General features: G+C 57.6%; 1 protein-coding gene across 1 annotated transcript in view; it reads right to left on the bottom strand.

Annotated features, from left to right (window-relative positions):
- Positions 1-16,296, bottom strand: part of FERMT2 (FERM domain containing kindlin 2) — a 92,453-nt gene extending 76,157 nt beyond the window's left edge. Inside the window, 2 exon segments of the mRNA XM_068947531.1 lie at positions 2,868-2,947; positions 16,257-16,296. Coding sequence (XP_068803632.1) covers positions 2,868-2,947; positions 16,257-16,281 — 105 coding nt within the window. The 5' untranslated portion in view covers positions 16,282-16,296.
- Between the last annotated feature and the right edge of the window lie 3,934 nt (positions 16,297-20,230).

Here is a 20,230-nt window from a genome sequence, read left to right as displayed (position 1 = left end):
AGCAGCGGGCGGAGGTGCCCGGGATCAGGGGAGCAGCGGGCGGAGGTGCCCGGGATCAGGGGCAGCAGCGGTCAGAGGTGCCCGGGATCAGGGGCAGCAGCGGGCAGAGGTGCCCGGGATCAGGGCAGCAGCGGTCAGAGGTGCCCGGGATCAGGGGCAGCAGCGGGCAGAGGTGCCCGGGATCAGGGGAGCAGCGGGCGGAGGTGCCCGGGATCAGGGGAGCAGCGGGGAGAGGTGCCCGGGATCAGGGGCAGCAGCGGGGAGAGGTGCCCGGGATCAGGGGCAGCAGCGGGCAGAGGTGCCCGGGATCAGGGGAGCAGCGGGGAGAGGTGCCCGGGATCAGGGGCAGCAGCGGGCGGAGGTGCCCGGGATCAGGGGCAGCAGCGGGCAGAGGTGCCCGGGATCAGGGGCAGCAGCAGGCAGAGGTGCCCGGGATCAGGGGCAGCAGCGGTCAGAGGTGCCCGGGATCAGGGGAGCAGCGGGCGGAGGTGCCCGGGATCAGGGGAGCAGCGGGCAGAGGTGCCCGGGATCAGGGGAGCAGCGGGCGGAGGTGCCCGGGATCAGGGGCAGCAGCGGGCAGAGGTGCCCGGGATCAGGGGAGCAGCGGGCGGAGGTGCCCGGGATCAGGGGGGCAGCAGGCAGAGGTGCCCGGGATCAGGGGAGCAGCGGGCAGAGGTGCCCGGGATCAGGGCAGCAGCGGGCAGAGGTGCCCGGGATCAGGGCAGCAGCGGGCGGAGGTGCCCGGGATCAGGGGCAGCAGCAGGCAGAGGTGCCCGGGATCAGGGGCAGCAGCGGTCAGAGGTGCCCGGGATCAGGGGAGCAGCGGGCGGAGGTGCCCGGGATCAGGGGAGCAGCGGGCAGAGGTGCCCGGGATCAGGGGAGCAGCGGGCGGAGGTGCCCGGGATCAGGGGCAGCAGCGGGCAGAGGTGCCCGGGATCAGGGGAGCAGCGGGCGGAGGTGCCCGGGATCAGGGGGGCAGCAGGCAGAGGTGCCCGGGATCAGGGGAGCAGCGGGCAGAGGTGCCCGGGATCAGGGCAGCAGCGGGCAGAGGTGCCCGGGATCAGGGCAGCAGCGGGCGGAGGTGCCCGGGATCAGGGGCAGCAGCGGTCAGAGGTGCCCGGGATCAGGGCAGCAGCAGGCAGAGGTGCCCGGGATCAGGGGCAGCAGCGGGCAGAGGTGCCCGGGATCAGGGGAGCAGCGGGCGGAGGTGCCCGGGATCAGGGGAGCAGCGGGCAGAGGTGCCCGGGATCAGGGGCAGCAGCGGGCAGAGGTGCCCGGGATCAGGGGAGCAGCGGGCGGAGGTGCCCGGGATCAGGGGGGCAGCAGGCAGAGGTGCCCGGGATCAGGGGCAGCAGCGGGCAGAGGTGCCCGGGATCAGGGCAGCAGCGGGCAGAGGTGCCCGGGATCAGGGGCAGCAGCGGGCGGACGTGCCCGGGATCGGGGGAGCAGCGGGCAGAGGAGCCCGGGATCAGGGGCAGCAGCGGGCGGAGGTGCCCGGGATCAGGGGCAGCAGCGGGCAGAGGTGCCCGGGATCAGGGGGAGCAGCGGGCGGAGGTGCCCGGGATCAGGGGAGCAGCGGGGAGAGGTGCCCGGGATCAGGGGCAGCAGCGGGCGGAGGTGCCCGGGATCAGGGGAGCAGCGGGCGGAGGTGCCCGGGATCAGAGGCAGCAGCGGGCGGAGGTGCCCGGGATCAGGGGCAGCAGCGGGGAGAGGTGCCCAGGATCAGGGGAGCAGCGGGCGGAGGTGCCCGGGATCAGGGGGAGCAGCGGGCGGAGGTGCCCGGGATCAGGGCAGCAGCGGGCGGAGGTGCCCGGGATCAGGGGAGCAGCGGGCAGAGGTGCCCGGGATCAGGGGCAGCAGCGGTCAGAGGTGCCCGGGATCAGGGGCAGCAGCGGGCAGAGGTGCCCGGGATCAGGGCAGCAGCGGGCGGAGGTGCCCGGGATCAGGGGAGCAGCGGGGAGAGGTGCCCGGGATCAGGGGAGCAGCGGGTGGAGGTGCCTGGGATCAGGGCAGCAGCGGGCGGAGGTGCCCGGGATCAGGGGAGCAGCGGGGAGAGGTGCCCGGGATCAGGGGAGCAGCGGGCGGAGGTGCCCGGGATCAGGGGCAGCAGCGGGCAGAGGTGCCCGGGATCAGGGCAGCAGCGGGCGGAGGTGCCCGGGATCAGGGGCAGCAGCGGGCAGAGGTGCCCGGGATCAGGGGAGCAGCGGGCGGAGGTGCCCGGGATCAGGGGCAGCAGCGGGCGGAGGTGCCCGGGATCAGGGGAGCAGCGGGCGGAGGTGCCCGGGATCAGGGGCAGCAGCGGGCGGAGGTGCCCGGGATCAGGGGAGCAGCGGGCGGAGGTGCCCGGGAGCGGGGGGAGCAGCGGGCAGAGGTGCCCGGGATCAGGGGAGCAGCGGGGAGAGGTGCCCGGGAGCGGGAACCTGGTGTGCAAAGGGGCAGCGTGCAAGGGGGACAGGAGCAGGGGTCGAGCTTGGAAAGGGGCCGAGGAGCTGGGCAGCAGTGGCCAGAGGTTGCAGCATGCAGAGGATTGGACCAAGCGGTGGCTGGCGTGCAAACCCCCAAGGAGCTGGGGCCCAGCGTGCCACGGGCCCAAAGAGCAGGGCGGCCGGTGGGCACCAGGGTGGCATGCAGGGTGGCTGAGGACCGGGGGGAGGTGGCATGCACGGGTCGAGCAGGAGGCACCCAGCCAGCGCAGGGGTGCTGGGTGCCGGCCGGCATGGGCCCTGGCGCGCTTGAGCACTGCCAAACTCATTGGGGTCCTCGGTGCATGTCGTCACCCGGAGGTGGTTCAGGCGGTTTGCAAACCCCAAGAGCTACAGCAGCACTAATGCATAAATAAAAATACATGTTTTCGGCGAGACCCCTACCTTAGCATCGCAGTCCGGGGCCGAGCCGGGGCCGAGGCCGGGCGATGCGGTGTTTCCCTCCAGCCTTATCATCTCTGCATCTAGGAAATAGGAACTGGCTTTAAATAAGAGCCTGCGCTGGCCTAAAGGGAGGAAGGTGGTGCTGGAGGGGGGGGGGAGAAATAAAACCCACGGCGTTATCCGCTTCCCGCCACTCTCCACCCAGCCGTGCATCCGTCCCGCCGCGGCCGCCGTGTTTCCTGCGAAAAGCGGCGCGGCCGGACGAGCCGGGGGGGTCCCCGCTGCCTCCCGTCCCGCCGCCACCTGCTAACGGAGCCGATGAAGCCGCCGCCGCGGGGGACGAAGGCGGTGGCCGGGCCGCGGGGGGAACGGGGATTTTTTTTTTTTTTTTTAATCCCCCAAATGCAAAGGCTGCGGCCTGATTTGCCGGCTGCGACAACAACGCGTTGGCAGGCCATAGCTGGGTGTTATCCCCGCGTGAAACAATAGGGCAATAAATAGAAAGGGTTACTGGCGCCTCCAAAGTTTGGACTCGGTCCCCGGCTGATGCAATTCAGCTCGGCTCCGTTGGAGCCGGCGGCGCTGCAGCCCGCCCGCCCGCTCTTAAAACCGTTTGCAGCATTTTTTTTTTTTTTCCCAACATCTCTGACTATTCCCGAACGTCGTACCGGAGAAATGGCCCCAAACCCGTGTGCAAGCTCCCACCTGCGCCGTTTCCCCCCCTCCCCACCCCACGAGCTCCTTTCGGACCCCGGCGACGTTCGGTGTCCAAAAAGGAGCGTTTCCTAGCCAAGAGAAGGGCCGCGCCGCTGGCGGAGGAAACGCGCCAGGTGACGCCACTCCCTCGTCACAGAATCACAGCGCGGTTGAGGTCGGCAGGGACCTCTGGAGATCAGCTAGTCCAACCCCCCTGCTCAAGCAGGGTCACCTAGGGCACGTTGACCAGGATCACATCCAGACGGGTTTTGAATATCTCCAGCGGAGGAGACTCCACCACCTCTCTGGGCAACCTGCTCCAGTGCTCTGTCACCCTCACAGTGAAGAAGTTTTTTCTCAGGTTCAGATGGAACCTCCTGTGGTTCAGTTTCTGCCCGTTGCCTCTTGTCCTGTTGCTGGGCACCACGGAGAAGAGACTGGCCTCATCCTCTTGACGCTCCCCCTTCAGATACTTGTACACGTTGATGAGATCCCCTCTCAATCTTCTCTTCTCCAGGCTGAACAGGCCCAGCTCTTGCAGTCTTTCTTCATAGGAGAGATGCTCCAGCCCTCTCATCATCTTGGTAGCCCTCCGCTGGACTCTCTCCAGGAGTGCCATGTCTCTCTTGTCCTGGGGAGCCCAGAACTGGACGCAGTACTCCAGGGGAGGCCTCACCAGGGCTGAGGAGAGGGGCAGGATCACCTCCCTCGACCTGCTGGCAACGCTCTGCCTAATGCACCCCAGGATCCCATTGGCCTTCTGGGCCACAAGGCCACACTGCTGGCTCGTGGTCACCTTGTTGTCCGCCAGCACTCCCAGGTCCTTCTCGGCAGAGCTGCTCTCCAGCAGGTCAGCCCCCAGCCTGTCCTGGTGCAGGGGGTTATTCCTGCCCAGGTGCAGGACCCTGCACTTGCCTTTGTTGAACTTCAGGAGGTTCCTCTCCATCCAGCTCTCCAGCCTGTCCAGGTCCCTCTCAATGGCAGCACAGCCTTCTGGTGTGTTAGCCTCTCCCCCCAGTTTAGTATCATCAGCAAACTTGCTGAGGGGGCACTCTGTCCCTTCCTCCAGGTCATTGATGAATATATTGAACAAGACTGGGCCCAGGACTGACCCCTGGGGGACACCGCTAGCCACAGGCCTCCAACTTGATTCTGCGCCATTCACCACAACCCTCTGAGCTCGGCCATGCAGCCAGTTCTCAATCCACCTCACTGTCCACTCGTCTAGCCCACACTTCCTGAGTTCACCTAGGAGGATGTGATGGGAGACAGTGTCAAAAGCCTTGCTGAAGTCCAGGTAGACAACACCCACTGCTCTGCCCTCGTCTACCCAGCCAGTCATTCCGTCATAGAAGGCTATCAGATTGGTCAAGCATGATTTCGTCCACCCATCCCTTCTTCCCTGGCGGAGATGTCCACGCGACCCGGCTTCTTTATTGGCCTGAATAGCCACTGGTCTCGTCCAGGTTGTAGGGTAGCTCCAGTGCGTAGGTAGCCTGCGTAGGCAGACGGCTGTTTAGGAGCTTGCTAACAAATGGACGGATCATTTTTGAGCTTAAGGTCCTGAAGGGCCTCTTGGGAAAAGGAGGGTCAGCCTTTCTAGATGGCTCTAATTAGTCTTGCAAAAATGATTTAGCGTCTCCATACATCACTACGCGGCAGTAAAGCAGTGCTCCCTTATGCCCGCTGGAAGCTATGGTCTTCCTGAGAACGAGGGCACGCTCAACGCTGTTTTATCTGACTAGGCAGGCTGTAATTTTGTGTCTTCATGGAGTTTGAGGGCCAGGAGACTGGTAGATCTTCCAGCCTCAAGTCCCGATGTCTTCAGGCCGGACTGCTTGTCCCGTTACCCTGCAGGGAAGTTCAGGATGTCCAACGAAGAGAGCATTTGCTTGGATGCTCTGCCTCTCCGGGAGCCGCCAGGGCCCCGACGTGCGGCATCATGTGTGTCCCGGCAGACAGGAGTGCTGCGGGAGTCACCGGCCGGCCGCGGGCCGTGCCGCCGGGTCTCTCTGCTCCTGATGGCCGGGAACATGTGGGAGGGAGCTGGAGACCGAGGTCTGAGACAGGAACCATCATCCAGCTTGGACCTTGGCGCCCAAAGGCTACAAAAGACATCCCTGCAGGTGGGATAAGTCATAGTTTTAACAAGATAACTACTCTTAAATAAGAAACGCCGAGCTGGAGCAAGCAACCGCCTCCGTTGATGAGCTGAGCCAAGGTCTAATTACCCTACGGCTAGGAAACCGCGGCTCATTTCCCTGCTGAACGAGCCTACCGGCGGCTCCGGCGGCCCGGACCCTGGTTCGCCGTTGTCAGCGGGCTAACGAGACCCTTCGCTGGGCTCTTTTCCATGGCTTCCCCCGAGCGCAGCGGCCACCTCCGCTCTGCGCTTCCCTCTTGGTCGGCTGGAAAATCCACCTCGGTCCTTCTTGCAGAAGCTCATCCGCCGCAGACGGCCACCTTGTCCGTTCGATCAGGGTTGGATCTTCCTGGCTTCGTAAGGGAAAAGCCCAGAAGGACGTGGAGAGCCCGCTTCTGCCGCCCCAAGGCTGCTGCAGGACGCCGGCGGGCGTCTCCCGCACCCACTCTCCAAAACCGTCCGCTCCCTCTCCAGGGAATGGCTGCCTTGGCCTCCTCGCAGGTGCTCTAGCCCTCGAGCGCCGACGGGCTGCTGGAGGCATCATCCTTGGTCCCTCGGCGCCCGGGGACCGGGCCAGCTTGCCCGCTGCCGCTGTAACGGGTTTTGCGCGGAGACCGAGGCAGCAAGCGCTGCGTTGGGATGAGGTCATCCCAAAAAACAAGCCGTCTGCGAAGCCTTTTTGGCTAAAAGTGGCGGAACGAACGTCAGCGGCCACTGGGAAGACGACGCGCGACGGGGATCAGACCCCTCCGCCAGCTCGACGCGCCCTTGGCCGCAGCGCCGGTCCGCGGGCGCCCAGGGGAGAGGGGGCGATTCCAGCCCAAACCTTCAACCGTCCTAACAACCCCCACGACTCCCCCGGTCTCCTGTGACAGGCAAAACCGCTTTCTGCCGTCCTCCAGATCGGTGGAGCCTTCGTCGCTCCCGTTCTGGCTTTTCTCCACCGCCGGAAGGGCCTCCGGGTCGTTTGACTTTGCAAACTTGAAGGCTGCGTTTGTCCTACGGAGCCGAGGCGGGAAGAAAAGCCAGACGTCCCGCAACGCTCGGCTGACGTCCCCGGGCGGCCGGAGGGGCACCCGGCGCCCGTTCCTCGCTGCTAGTCAGCAACAACAACAACAACATCGCGAATCGTTTATTTGATGACTCCGAAACCATCATCTACAGAGCCGGCTAGCTAGCGGGAAGCATCTCTTTGTCAGTCATTTACTGGGAAGCAGGGGGGCGGGGGGGGAAATAAATCCCCGAATCACGCCGGTAATTATTCATGGCCGTTTCCCAGGCGTTTCCCGCGCGGGTGCCGTGGGAGCTGCGGGAAAGCCCCCCGCGCCGGCCGCCCGCGGGAAACAAGGCGCTGGCAGCAGCCCCGCGGCGCCCAACCCGCCCCGCGGCCCAAACGCCTCCCGTTATCTCCCCGGCCCCGGCTCTCCCCTCCCAAACGGCCGGGGGGGAAATTGGCTCCAGGCCCGGGGCTTTTCCCGCTATCGGAGGGCGAGGAGAGCGGCTCGTCCCCGCCGGCCGTCGGCGAGGACGAGACCGACGCGAGACGCGCGGGAGCCGCCGGCCAAATCCCGGCGAGAGCGGAGCAGCTCTCCTGCCCCGTGCCGCCGCTGGACCCCGGAGCGGCTTTTTCTCGCGGGTCGTCGCCGCCGGGATTTTGGCCCGGCGCGCCGAGTTTCCCGCGGCGCCTTCTGCCAAAGCCGGCCCGGGGGCTCCGCTCAGCCGCGCGATTCCCCCCGTTTTCCGGCGGCTCCCGAAAAGCAGCAGCGTTTGCTCGGGCTCCCCGGGGACGAGCTGCCCGTCCGCCCCCCCCCGTCCCAGGAGCCCGGCGAGGGGGAAGGAGAGGCCGGCGGGAGCAGCCCCCTCCGGAAAGGCGGCCGCTTCGTTCCCATCCCGACCGCACGGGCGGCCCCGCGGGCAGGAAGCTCCCCCGCGCTGCAAGGCCCCGAAGGCCAAACAAGCCTTGCAGCGGGGCCCATAAATCACAGCCTGGCTAGAAATCACACCTCTCCTGCCGGCCCGCTCCAGCCGCTGCGCTCGGCAGCGAGACTTCACCGGTCAGCGCTTCAGCGAGGAGGAGGAGGAGGAGGAAGGCACACGAGGATGGAGCCAGCGCGCTTTGCCAGCTATTGCTCATACGCTGCCGCCGGCCGCTGCCGAGAAATAAAAGCTCTGAACATCTATTTCTTTAATCGAAACACGTGTCACAGAGGTGTAAAGTCCCGGCTGCAATCAGAGCTGATGACGGGCACGTGAGCGAAGAGGCTGACGTGACCCAGGCGCGAGGGGGATTTGTGCCGGAGCGGGATGTTTGCTCCGCGCAGCCCGATAAAGCCGCCCGAAGCAGAGGGCAGCCAGCTCAGATAGTCCAAGCTACATCGCAGGACAACTTTTTTTGGGGGGGTGAGGGGTGGGGGATTAATCACCCAAATTTGCCCAGCTCGTGGCGGAGAGAGCAACTCCAGCATTGTCCTGCATGGCTGCTTCACCAGGGCGTCTATGGGCACCCGGAACAAATCAGACCCGAACATCTCCCAGCAGCGGTCACTGTGTTTGGGGTGCTCGTGGGCACCCTCGGCCAGCCACAGGCTGCTGGACTTCCCCGGTGACATCCCGGTACAAACGGCTGCAGCAAAGGCCACTGCAGGACCCCACGCGCCTCCCAGCCGGTCCTTCTCCCTGCAGGTCTCCCCGCTGTCGCGTCCCTGCTGTGCAGGACGTCAGCGGTTTTCTCCCCATGTTACAGGTGGGAATGCAGAGGCCGGCAGCAGGGCAATGACTTATGGGCTACTGGTAGAGCCGGGACCACGCCACGTGTGGGAATACTGGGGCATCTTGGTAAAAAAGAGCTGCTGCTGAACGGTGTGTAGTGGCTCCGCTGAAGTTTTCCGAGTCGAACAAAAAGAATTGGGGAATATTAATCAGAAAACGAATGCATCTATTAAAGCGTGGGCGGCAATGGGCAGAAGCAGGGTGAGAAGGCCAACCCAAAGGGCAATTGTGATAGCAGCAACACTGAAGTGTGGGACTCCTTTGGCAGGGAAGGATAGAGAAGAGAAACTTAAAGAGGTGCCTTTCAAGAACGCAGAGGCCAATGAATCAGGACTGGTAAGAGCCAGTGGGAGAAAAGTCCAAACAAAACGGGGCTTGGGGGTAAGCCGTGAGCTCTTCAGTAACATCACACAGCAGACAGACGGAGACAGAAGCTGGGGCACCAGGGATAAGGAGCAGCCGGCACGAGCACGTGTGCAAAATCAGAAAGGTCAGAGCAGAGGAGGGGGCACCGGAGCCATCCGGCGCTGGCTGCAGCGTGAGCCCCCCGCGCGGCAGGAGGGAGAGCGGCGACAGATGCCGCAGGGACAACTGAGCATGACAACCATGTATCTCATGGTTTTTTTTGCTTCCAGTCTTCACTGGACAGGTCATTTGCCAGTGGGCCAGAAACAGAGTTAGTGCTGGAAAAGTAGAGAAAGAGCAGACCAGAGAGTGGTTCGGTAAGGTAGATGTTATCCACCGAGCCGGGTCTGATGAACTGAGGACTGACTGCAGTGGTTGCGGAGCGATCCCGGAGCTCCTTTGGGACGGGAGGGTAGGTGAGCTTTCCTCAGGCCAGGACCGGGGAGAATTGCGGTGACTTGCAAGCACAGCGGTGCACGAACGTGTCACGAGACTCACGTCAAACCTGATTTCCTTCCATGGCCCTGTCGAGGGCTCTGTGCATGGGGCTGAGCGGTGGGGTTGGGCTTCAGTAAGGTTTCTGGTGCAGCCCTGTGTCACAGGCAAACTCAGGAGATGTGGGCTAGCTGAAGTCACCGAGACGGAGGAGCAGAGCTGCTGAGGACCAAGGCTCTCCTTCATCAGCCGTTCGCTGCGATACAGGAGGCGGCAGGGCTACCGGTGCTGCCAGGCCTGGGTCTCTTCTTGCCTCTTTTCCACAGCTGGTCGCCTCAGGCTGGACGCAGGCCAACAAATGCCTGAGGAAGGTGAAAGCCAGGAGCATTGCTCTGGAGCAGAAGATTGGCTGCACAGGGTCCCAAGTTCATGCATCCCAGTATCTCCCCTCCAGCAGGAGCCAACAGCAGGTGCTGGGCATGAGCATGTGCTTCCGCTGGTGCTCTCTCAGCTTCCAGCTATGTTCAACTCAGACTCCTTGATGTGGCTTCTGGGTATTTAGCAACGCTTGGTAGATTTATTTTCCACAAACACATCTGGTCTCCCCTTGAAGCAATGCAGACTTTGAGCATCCGCATCCCATGGTGGGTCAGAGATGTGAAATCTTTCCATGCCGCATGCCATGGCCACTGCCTCCGCCTGAGCTTCGCTCTCCAGATGCTTTGCAAAAGACACGGACTAAGGAGTGAGAGTCAAGAGGAAAACAACGGGAATAGTCAGAGATCTTGGAAACATGACGGATGAGGAAAGGTCAGAGGAAGTCAAGCTGTTTGCCCTAGAGAAAGAACAACGGAGGGCGACTGGTGATAACATCTTCAGGTCGATAAAAGACAACTGAAAAGAGAGAGGAAGTACTCTGTTCCCACGTCCACAATGGAGAGACAAGAAGCGACAGGTAAATCACAGAGAGAAAGATTCAGGTTAGAGCTGAGGGAAGACTAGCTGTAAGGGAGTAGAGGCCCACAAAGGGAGAAGAATCACCATCATCAGAGATTTTTAGAGCTGGAAAACATAAGCCTGGGCTGGTCTACATGGGGTAGACGTGCTGTGGGACATAGGGAAGGAGCAGGAGAGCCCTGCGGTCCTGTCCAGCCCCGATCCCCTGCTGGGGTGATGGGGATGGACCGGCTCTGGGCTGGCTGGGATCTCCCACCCCAGGGCCCCTGCCTGGTTTCTGGGTGGGACTGGGCAGTTAAAGCTTTTGGTGGCTCATGGTCCAAATGGGAGGATGCGTCAAGTGAGGTTCTGCCGAATCTGCTCAAAACGCCCGGGGCCGCAGCAGCGTTCCTGCACCGTCGTCCAGATCGGTGATGGGGGATGTGGTGGTTAAATCTGCAAACAGCATGACAGCGAGGCCAAGCCTGGCCATGCAGGTGTTGGGAATGGGGGACAGTGACTCCAGGAAGGAAGCCCACCAGGTGATTTTTCCTCACATCTCCATGCAATACTTGTCCCAGATCGATACCATATCCCAAGGGCCGGATCCTGAACGCATAGCTGAGACGAGCTCGTGCACGTAGCTCAGCCGAGGCCAAGCTGTGCAGCCGTTTCAGCACTTGCAAAGACTTGGCCAGGATCATTCACAGACAAAAACGCTGTGGTCTCCCAGATGCCATGCTGTAACAAATGCTGACCATCTTCTGGCTCCTTCTTGCCAGCTTCAGCTGATTTCTGGATGGCCGGGCCTGCTGCCTTGTCTCCTGAAAAGCAACAGTTTCATTCTCGCCAAAGAGAGGCTTGAGATTAATGTCACACACAGGCTTCATCCAGTCTCATCTTTATCTTCATCCATTTGCAGATAAATCTCTGCAGTTGCCTGTGCTCTGGATCCAGCACTTGGGATGCATCAGCCCCGCCATGAGCCAAGAAGGATGACTGCCCAGCTCCCTGCAATCTTGGCAGCTGCGGGAAGGCGACAGGTCACTGAGACCTCAGGATGGAAAGTGGATTTGCTGACAAACTATCCCGTGGGCCACCAGAAATACCAGCGACACAGCTCAAGCTGACCAGAGAGGTCACAAGGTCTTTGAGGGGACCTGTGGTCCCTGCTCCCAGCTAGGGCAACAGGAGGGCAGTCTGGGATTCAGCCGCTCGGTGCGGCAGGACGATACTGATACGATCGTCGAAGCCAGCAGAAGCTCAGCCCTATCTTGGACCTGCTCCCAGCTCCCCTTGCTTCTCCCACGAGCGGTGCCCGGGCTCTGCGGGAACGGAGAGGACAAGAAGCGACAGGACGCAGCCTGGTAAAATTCACAGCTCTCGTGCGCCGGCGACAGCGTGGACTTTCGGTGCAAGGGGTCAAGTCCAGTCACTAGGGCAAGAGACTGCAGAAAGCAGCTGGGACTCGGGGAGAAAAAACCAGCTGGAAAATAACGCGCTGCATTGAGATCTGACTGTAAGCAATGGTTATTTAAACATGGCAGAGCATCAGAGCGCTCGAGTAGCTGGATGTGTGTACAAGAGGAAGGTAGCTGGAGGTGGGTGCCAGTATTTTCTGGCAACGTTTGGAAATGTCTTTAAACTCCTTAGATAGCAACCCAGAGACTACTATGCAGAGGAATTCGCTAAGAAGCTCTGTAATACACAGGCGGCTGGAGGGTCAGCCAGTGCCGCAGGAGAAGCCAAGCCCCAAGGTAGCGTGATAGGAAACAGGCTAAAGACACACAGGGAAAAGGAGAAAATCAGGTCACGCTCTAAGTGGCTTCACAGGCTGTCGGAAAGCTCTCAGAAAGCAAGATCAGAACAAAACTAGCCCGGCAGCCAGCTCCATAAGAAATGCCTTGAGATGAGAGGAGGCCTCCGAGGTGGAGAAAAGTGGGTGGTTGTTATCGCACGTGAGGGACATCGTGGTTTCACCTGGAACCTGTGCTCCACCGCGCTTGGGGCTGTACAAACGCCACGAGAGCCGGACTCTATCCCCAGAGAGCGTGAACCTAGTCCACGAGCGGGAGGCACCCTCCAGACAGTGGATGGGGGATAGAGACCCCACGGCCTGAGGAAGTGTCCTGTGCTGGGGAAGGGATGTGCTTGGTCTCCTGGAAAGGGACCAGGGAGAGGCACGGAGGTCTAGTGCTGCACCAGGGTGAAAGCATCTCAACAGTATGTACAAAAGCGCAGCAGGAAAAAGAATATTCCTAAGACCTCACTCATTTTCCCAGCACACAACTACATGGAAACATGGAAGTGAAGCGGAGGAGAGACCTGTTCTGGCTGTCCCATGTGTTCTTCCTCCCTGGGGGTTTTAACAAGGTCCTTGTGAAGCCACTGGGGTTTAGGCTAGGCTTGTAGCCTCCAGCTCTTTATTTTGCTCGGTTTTAAATAACACATATGTTGAGTTTCAACAGTTCCCTTGGGAGATTCCTATTTTTAAGGCAGAATCCAGGAGATTTTTGCTGCCAGTGTATTTTTTCCAAGCGTCTAATCGCCCGTCCCTCCCTCCAGGCCTACGGTGTCTCCAGGCTTTGCTTACATTGCTCCATTTCTTTTTGTGCACTGGAAATACTTCCAGCTGAGCAAAGACAGGTTTTTCCAACATTTGTTCCTTTCCAGGAAACATCTCTGCCTCCCCCTCCACCTCCCGAACAGCCGGATGATGACACTGCCAGGCCACGAAGGAACAGCGATAGCAGCGCTGGGAAGCGCAAGAAGGAAAAAAACCAGGAAGCAGCAGCCGAAGTTCCAACAAATCCCGTAGCAAGTGGGTCCTCCTCCTTGCAGCACTCGCTCCTGTGCTTCAGAGGAGTGATTATTAGCGTCTCATGGATAACTACGCGGCAGAGCATTGATTAAAACTGACATGTCCTTCCCGGAAGGGACCCCCATATGAGCATGGTACCTTCTGTCCAATGGAGCAAGGCTTTTCTTACGAGAAGGTAAGCGCTGGGAGCAGCGGTTGTGTCTCAGGTAGCTTTGGCACGTGACACCACGACGGCCGCCTTTTGCATCCGCGTGGCTTGGGGTCACGGTGAGTCATCTCAGGCTCCGAGCGTGGGCTGGTCCCATCCACGGTGGGACGCAGTCCAGCTGGGAATGTCGGCAGCGGCTGCTCAGCATCCGCCTGCCTGCTGGGGACACGGAAAAGGGCACAAGGAAGAGCCGATCTCGGGCTTGGAAGAGCCACCGCGAGGATTCGACTCTCGACTTCCGCTCGCTGAGAGAGGATCCCCCCGTGCTGCCTCGCTCCCTCGTCCGCCACCGCGGCAGGGGGCCAGGGGTCGGCCGGGCCACCCTGCAGCGCCCGCTCGCAGCACCCTCTCGCGTCTTTTGCCATCAGCCCAAAGCCCGGGGACACGCTGCCGGAGAGCCACTCAGCTAAAATAACCTTCTCTGTAGCACGAGGCCAGCAGCACAGCTGCCAGGAAAGCGCAGCCGTGCGGACACAGCCCTGAGTTAACTTCCAAGGCAAACTTCTAAGAGAGGAGAAACACTAAAGAGGAGAGCACAGAGAGCGGCGCGTTTCCGGTCTCCTTCACCCCGAAGCTGAAAGGCAAAACAGATGGGGGTTGTCCTGCAAAGCTGAGCAGTTAGGAGGAAAAAAAAAAGGCGGCGCTTCTTTGCCGAGCAGAGAACGAGGGTGACACTTCCAGCAGAGCAAGGCCCGCTGCGCAGCAACGTCCCAGCTAACACAGGGAGGACACGGGCGCGTGTCCAAGCGCTCTGGCTTTGGGCCAGCCTGTTAACTCTCGGCATCTCAGTTCCTCGGCCGAGGAACAGGCGAACTGTTCTTCCTGGCTTGCGCTGCCACATCCCTGGGGTTGCCGGGACTTTGGGAAGCGAGGATGGGGTGTACCCCTACGGCAGCAAGCTCTCCGTTCGTGGGGTCCGGCAGATACTGCTGCCCTACAGGCAAATGAGCAATAACGGCAGGCTGCTCGATTAGAAATCCAGCCCCACGCTCACAGGTGCAAGCCTAATTTCTGCAAGGGCAGACTCAGGAAGTATCATGTGGGTGATTTATGGCCTGCTTTTTGGGGGAGCAGTTTCCTTCTGTTTTTCAAGCCTTGGAAACTAGCTCCTGCTAAGGGCCGGATGTCGGGAGCGGAGGGTTAAGGCTTTGCTGTGACACATACGGCCCCTCGTTCCTAACTTGCCGGCTCTGAGGAGACGTGGGATCAGTGGGGAAAGACACTGCACCAAGAGCCCTGGGCAGCAGCAAAAGCACCTCGAACGCAAAGCCTTAACAGAGGCCAGAAAGGGTCCTGTCTGTCTGTCTGTCTGTCTGTCTGTCTCTCTAAGCTATTTTGCAGCCAGCTAAGTCCCTTCCTTAACTTACAGCGACCTTGAAAGTATAGCACTGCAAACACATAAAATGCCAAGTTGACCTAACACAGGAGGGAGATCTAGAGACGTGAACTGCACTCAAGGACGTTGGAACGGGACTGTCCACCTCCTGGAAACCCATTTCTGGGGCAGGAGGTTTACAAAACAAACAGGGCACGCAAGAAAGAGGGGAGCAACTTTCTGCTCTCCGAACCTGCCTGCTCTCTAGGACACCCGTCCTCCCGGGCTCCAAGACATTGTAAAGCTCGCAGAGCCGATTCACAAAGCGAACTGCAAAATACAAAACCTTATGTCCGGAAGAAGGCATCCTAACCAGAAACATATTTGGGGAGTGAGTCAGTGGAGGGGGAAGCAAAAGGAAAGTTGCACCCTTTTACTTGATGAAAAAAGCATATGGCAACAGACAATATTGTGAACAACATATTCCCCATTCCAGCAACAGAGCCAGAAAGAAAACTCATGACTCAACCATTGCGTTTCATCCAAATCTAAAGAAAAAAAAATCTCAGCTAGGAGGGGTGTCTTCAGGGAGAGCCAGCAAGAGCTGATTTAGCAAGTTAATTACCTAAATGGTTTGGAGAGGGTAAAAATATTTTGCAGAAGCTTTTAGGCCTGGTTTAGAAGCCCTGCTTTTAAACACAGCTGAGACTGTGGAGAAACAAGTGCACTGTGCATACATATATAGTGCACAGAATGTATTTATCCATGCTTACATACACATATACTTTCTCTAGCTGCCACAGAATGAATTCATGAGGACCTTAGCGCTTCACACAGAAACATCTTGCATCCAGAACTCCTCCTTCCCCCAGTAATATTTCACAGAAGGCAAAGAATGTGTTACCATAAATCATAAATCCACGAAGGCTAAGAATGTCATCGCAATTATGAAATATAACTAGAAACTGGCAAAAAAAATTACTACGAAAACCTCACGTTGTGATTTTCTGCAGGTAGCTAGACATTGCCCTAAAACACCGAAGAAAGCAAAGCGCTGCAGAACGCAGGAATAACCCAACCGCAGCCGCCCAAGTTTTCAGACGCTGCCGTTTGCTCACGCTATCCAGAATCAAAACGCGCTGCCGGGAGAAACACTGACGCGATGAGCCCTCAGCGTTTTTTTCTCCCAAGACTTTGCGGTTGCTTGGCGAAAGACAGTGAGCAATCCCTAGAAAGCAGCCCGGCGATGCCTGCAGGAGGTCAGGCAAGACAGCGTGGTCCTTCCCGACTTGGACCGTCATCAGGGCGCTGGGAGCAAAGGGGAGGCTGCCGTTCCCCTACCTGCCGCCCAGCGGTGCCTTGGGGGCTGCCTACCCAAGAGGGAGGAAAACGGGCTGCAGAGAGAGCGCTGGGTAATCCCCAAGCCGGAGAGAGACCCCCCAAAAGGTGTCACCTTCCTGTCCAGCTGCCCCGTGGGCTCCCTGCTCCGGTTCTGGCAGGTCCTACCTAAGCTCCGGCGCAGGACTGCGCCCCAGGGCGAGCGCGGCTACTTGGAGCAATCTAGTGTGGCCGGGAAAAGTCTGGCTACAGCAACGTTTTGGGTAAGCAGCGGTACCTTACGGTTCAGGTGGGCTCACGATCACTAGGAAGGAATCGCTCACCCCTGCAAGGATGAAGAGGGCACATAGCGGGGTTACAGGACCGGGCTGTTCCCGTAGGAAAGGGCTGTAGCTCTGTTCCTCCTTGCTGCCATCTGCCTTGCGCCCAGAGAGCCTGATAAAAGCATCAGGGTAGAACACGTGTTTAACACGTGCTGGCTGATATGCATCAAACTGTTCCCCCAAGCTGCCAGGCTTTGCCTTGATTTAATCAGCGTTTCTCCTGCTGGTTTTCCTCCCCCGCCGAATGCAGATGTGGTCTCTGCAACCCGAAGGAGCCGGCCGGTTCGTTTCGCGGCAGCAGAGCACGCATCCTTGGAAGAAACATCTCTACCCTCTTCCCTTTTCTGCGGCCACCACAAAGCAACCGTTCCCTTCCTCCCCCTGCTGATTTTTCGTAGTTTATTTGAAAATTAAACAAATAAATCGGTTCAGAATTGCACGCAAGGGGCAGCCTGGTAAGCGTGAACCTGGGAGAACCTGGGACGGGGATGCCACGAGGCAGAACTGCCCCAACCTACCACGGCTCTTTGTAAACAAAGAATATTCAACCGTTGCTTCAGTGCAAGCCCTTCCTGTAAAGCACACAATGCTAAACAAGAGCCACGTTAGAGCTGGTTTAGAAAGACTACTTTTCTGACAGCATCTTGGGTTATACAAAGCAAGAGATTAACTGAAGGACCCTTCATATTCCAGCTGTCGAGACACTAATGAAATGTAATTGCACTATCCACGGAATATACTCCTTTAAGGCACTAGCTGGGAGAGAAATGGTATTTGTGTTCTGGCCTTCTTTGCAAAGAGGTCTAGCCATTTCCTTAGTGAAAGTATATCTAGCAGCAGCGAGGCGGAAAATATGTTAAGAGAGTATTTTTAAACTCCATTACCTCAGTTGCTCAAAAGCCATTATAATTGTGAAAATTATTTCTGACAATTTCTGCAATAATAAACCTTTTGAAAAGTTACCAAAACAGGACATCGGTGTTTTTAGACTGAAAACATGCAGGCTTCTTATGTGGCCCTTTAGTACAATAGATCAGAAGAGATGAAACGCTGGAGAGGTAAAACATTTCCACGTGCTTCAGACACTTCTTTTCATCTTGCAGAGATTTTTGCCATTTGGCGTTTTCATGCTGACTCACAATGGGAAAAACGCAATGTGGGAAACTGCCGGGAAACCTGTTTCCTGTCCAGCCTGACTTGCAGCGACAAACCGTAGGGCTTAGGGCAGCCTGACAGCGAACTGCAGGGCAGCAGAGACCCAGCCTCGCTCTTCGCCCCTCGGGCTGAGCTCAGCGTCGCCAGCCAGCTCCCAGCGCATCACTGCCCCGAGACCACGTCTATCTACGGCAGCTCACCCCGCTTTCCCCTGCTCAACCAGCCGCTATTCTGTTTTCCACCGTTGAGGATTAATCAAAAATTTCCTCATTCCCTGCCTGTTGGCTCCTTACTTTTTTTTACCCTGAGAGGCTGGAGGGCATCACCTGAGCACGTGGCAGCGCACAGAGGCCAAACGGGGCTTTCCAGGTTCAAGGGTTCAGCGCTTGCCATTTGGCAACCTAAACAACAAAGTCTTTTATTCCACCACCTAGCATTTTGTGTTACGTATTCACCTAAGAAAAGGTAGGAATAACAACAAACATGAAAGGCACGCAGAGCGCGATCCAAAATTCACTGCAAAGAGATGACCTTCCTTTTGGCAGGTTTTGGATCGGGCTGTTAGAGATCTAGCTACGAGGCTGCACAGGACCAGCTCAAATAACCGCAGGGGCAGCATAATCAGGACCACATTGACGGCTCGAGGTGGTCTGCCACATTACCGGTGATATCACATTAGAGAGAAAATATCTGGATTCATAAGATACCAGAACCCTTTCTGGGATAAGATTAAATAATTTCTACTTGAAACAGTTGTCGTGAGTGCAAAACCCAAGCTAAATAAGACTTACTATAAATTGCAGAACCCCCCCCCCCCTCAAATTGAGACACTTTGACACACACATGCTTGAAAGTGTCATTTTAAAATGGAAATCAAGGATCTTCTTTATCAAGGGGCATAGCAAAATGTTAAGAGTAGCTGCTTAAAGAGTCTTAAGTACAAAGTATGGGACTACTCTGCCACGACATACTACTCTTTCAATATCTGTCTGATATTTCAATATCAAACAGATATTGAAAGAGCCATAAAACCAGCAAGAACGAATCGGAGGTGGGGTCCCTGCAGCTCAAACATCTGGTCAGGACTGCAGGGCAGTTTGCACTTCACCTCTCCCACGTCCCATGTTTGCAATCAGTGAGGCACCAGGGAACAGGGTACCTGCAAGAAGTGGTATTTTACTCAAGAAACAAATGGGGAAGTTCATCTGTGGCGAAGGCCACAGAACTGTCAAACAAAAACCTTCTCATAGGATAAATCACTGGGGATTTCAAAACCACAAGAGATTGCTCCAGGGACATCTCATGCTTGCAGGTGCCTCATTGACTTTTCACACTCCAAGGGAAAGGATTGGCTAAGGTCTGCTGGTCGAGAGCTGCTGCAGATGTGGAGGTAGGTTGTATTGAGGGAAAAAGGCTGATGTTGGAATTTGCTTCTTAATGGGACCAGAGAGCACTGACCTCCAGGACAATCTGAAAGCCTGACAGCCAGGCATTTCTGTCCACGCACTAGGACTTTTCCACGGAAGAGGAGACCGTGTTGACACACTGTCAGCATCAGAAGCTGGGCATGTATTTTTACATGCTTCTGCAGCGGCACGCATAGAAACACAAAACTTTGTGGCATCTATAGCAAAATGTGCATCAAAAGGGACTCAAGGGATGCATGAGAAATCCTCAGAGCAAGGAAGCAGTCCTGGGAGAGGCCAGCCCAGATCAGCTGCTCACTAGCATGCCAACATTCATTTACAAGGAGAGAAAATGCTCCGTCGGTCACAGAGTTAAGCTGACTCAGGGCAGTGACCAGACAACATGTGAACGCAGTGACAGAGAACATGCAAACCCAACCCGAAAGCTAAACACATCCATCTAGGCTTTGCTGAAGCTGAACTGTCAGGAGTAGGTCTCATGGATCCCAACAGTAATACGTGCTGATCAGATTTCAGAGCTGGACTCGGGGAACAGAACCTGGCACCTGTGGAGCTTAGTGCTTCCACAGCACTTTAGGGGTTGAGGATGCACAGGCCATTCTCAAACACACATGGTCTCGAACCAAGCTTCAATGCCAGGGGACAGAGACGAAAGCAACAATGAAAGCTGAAGGCTTCAGAAAAGGCTCGAGAGCAACGGGTAAGAGACAAACTGTGCTAGAAAACACCTGTGGACTAGATGGCGGAACAACTAAACCAAGACAAAGGCTGTTCTTGTGGAAGATGGTTACTAAATGCAGCCCAAACACACTGAGTGCAATAAAAATGACGAGAGTGAAGCCCACCCAATAAACCAGAAAATGAGATTGTCACACGGGTGACATTTTGAAGATTTTAAAGCTCTTCACAACATCAGCAAACGCAATAGGTATGGACTCTGGAAAGCAATGCAAAGTGGTCACTACAACTGCAGACAAAGAGAAGCCGGTAAGATAACGCTTAGAAAACTGGAAACAACAGAGTACATGTGGCAGCGTATCACTGGCTCTCAGTGTGTAGGAGCCTGCTGAAGTACTGACAGTCACTGAAGAGGCATGGAGAAAACTGGGAGATGACCCTGTAAAATACCACAGGTCAACCAATTTCAGTTCCACTTAAGCAGAAGAATGTTGTGGGGAAGCAGAAATCTAATCTCCAAGCTACTAACAGAAAAATGGGAAACAGAATGAATTTCAAATAAACTTTCCGGGCAGAGGGCACACAAATATGCATTAACTATCTAACTGCAAACAGTTGACATAATGATTCATGAACTCAACTTGGGGAAAAAAAAAATCAATTCCCACTGATTTAGCCATGGGCTCAGTCAGCTGAACAGACAAGTGGCATGGG

Source organism: Struthio camelus, chromosome 5, assembly GCF_040807025.1.
Source record: "Struthio camelus isolate bStrCam1 chromosome 5, bStrCam1.hap1, whole genome shotgun sequence".
Taxonomy (NCBI): Eukaryota; Metazoa; Chordata; class Aves; order Struthioniformes; family Struthionidae; genus Struthio; species Struthio camelus.
The sequence above is the reverse complement of the archived record's forward strand: the minus strand, read 5'-3'. Positions and strand labels throughout refer to the sequence as shown.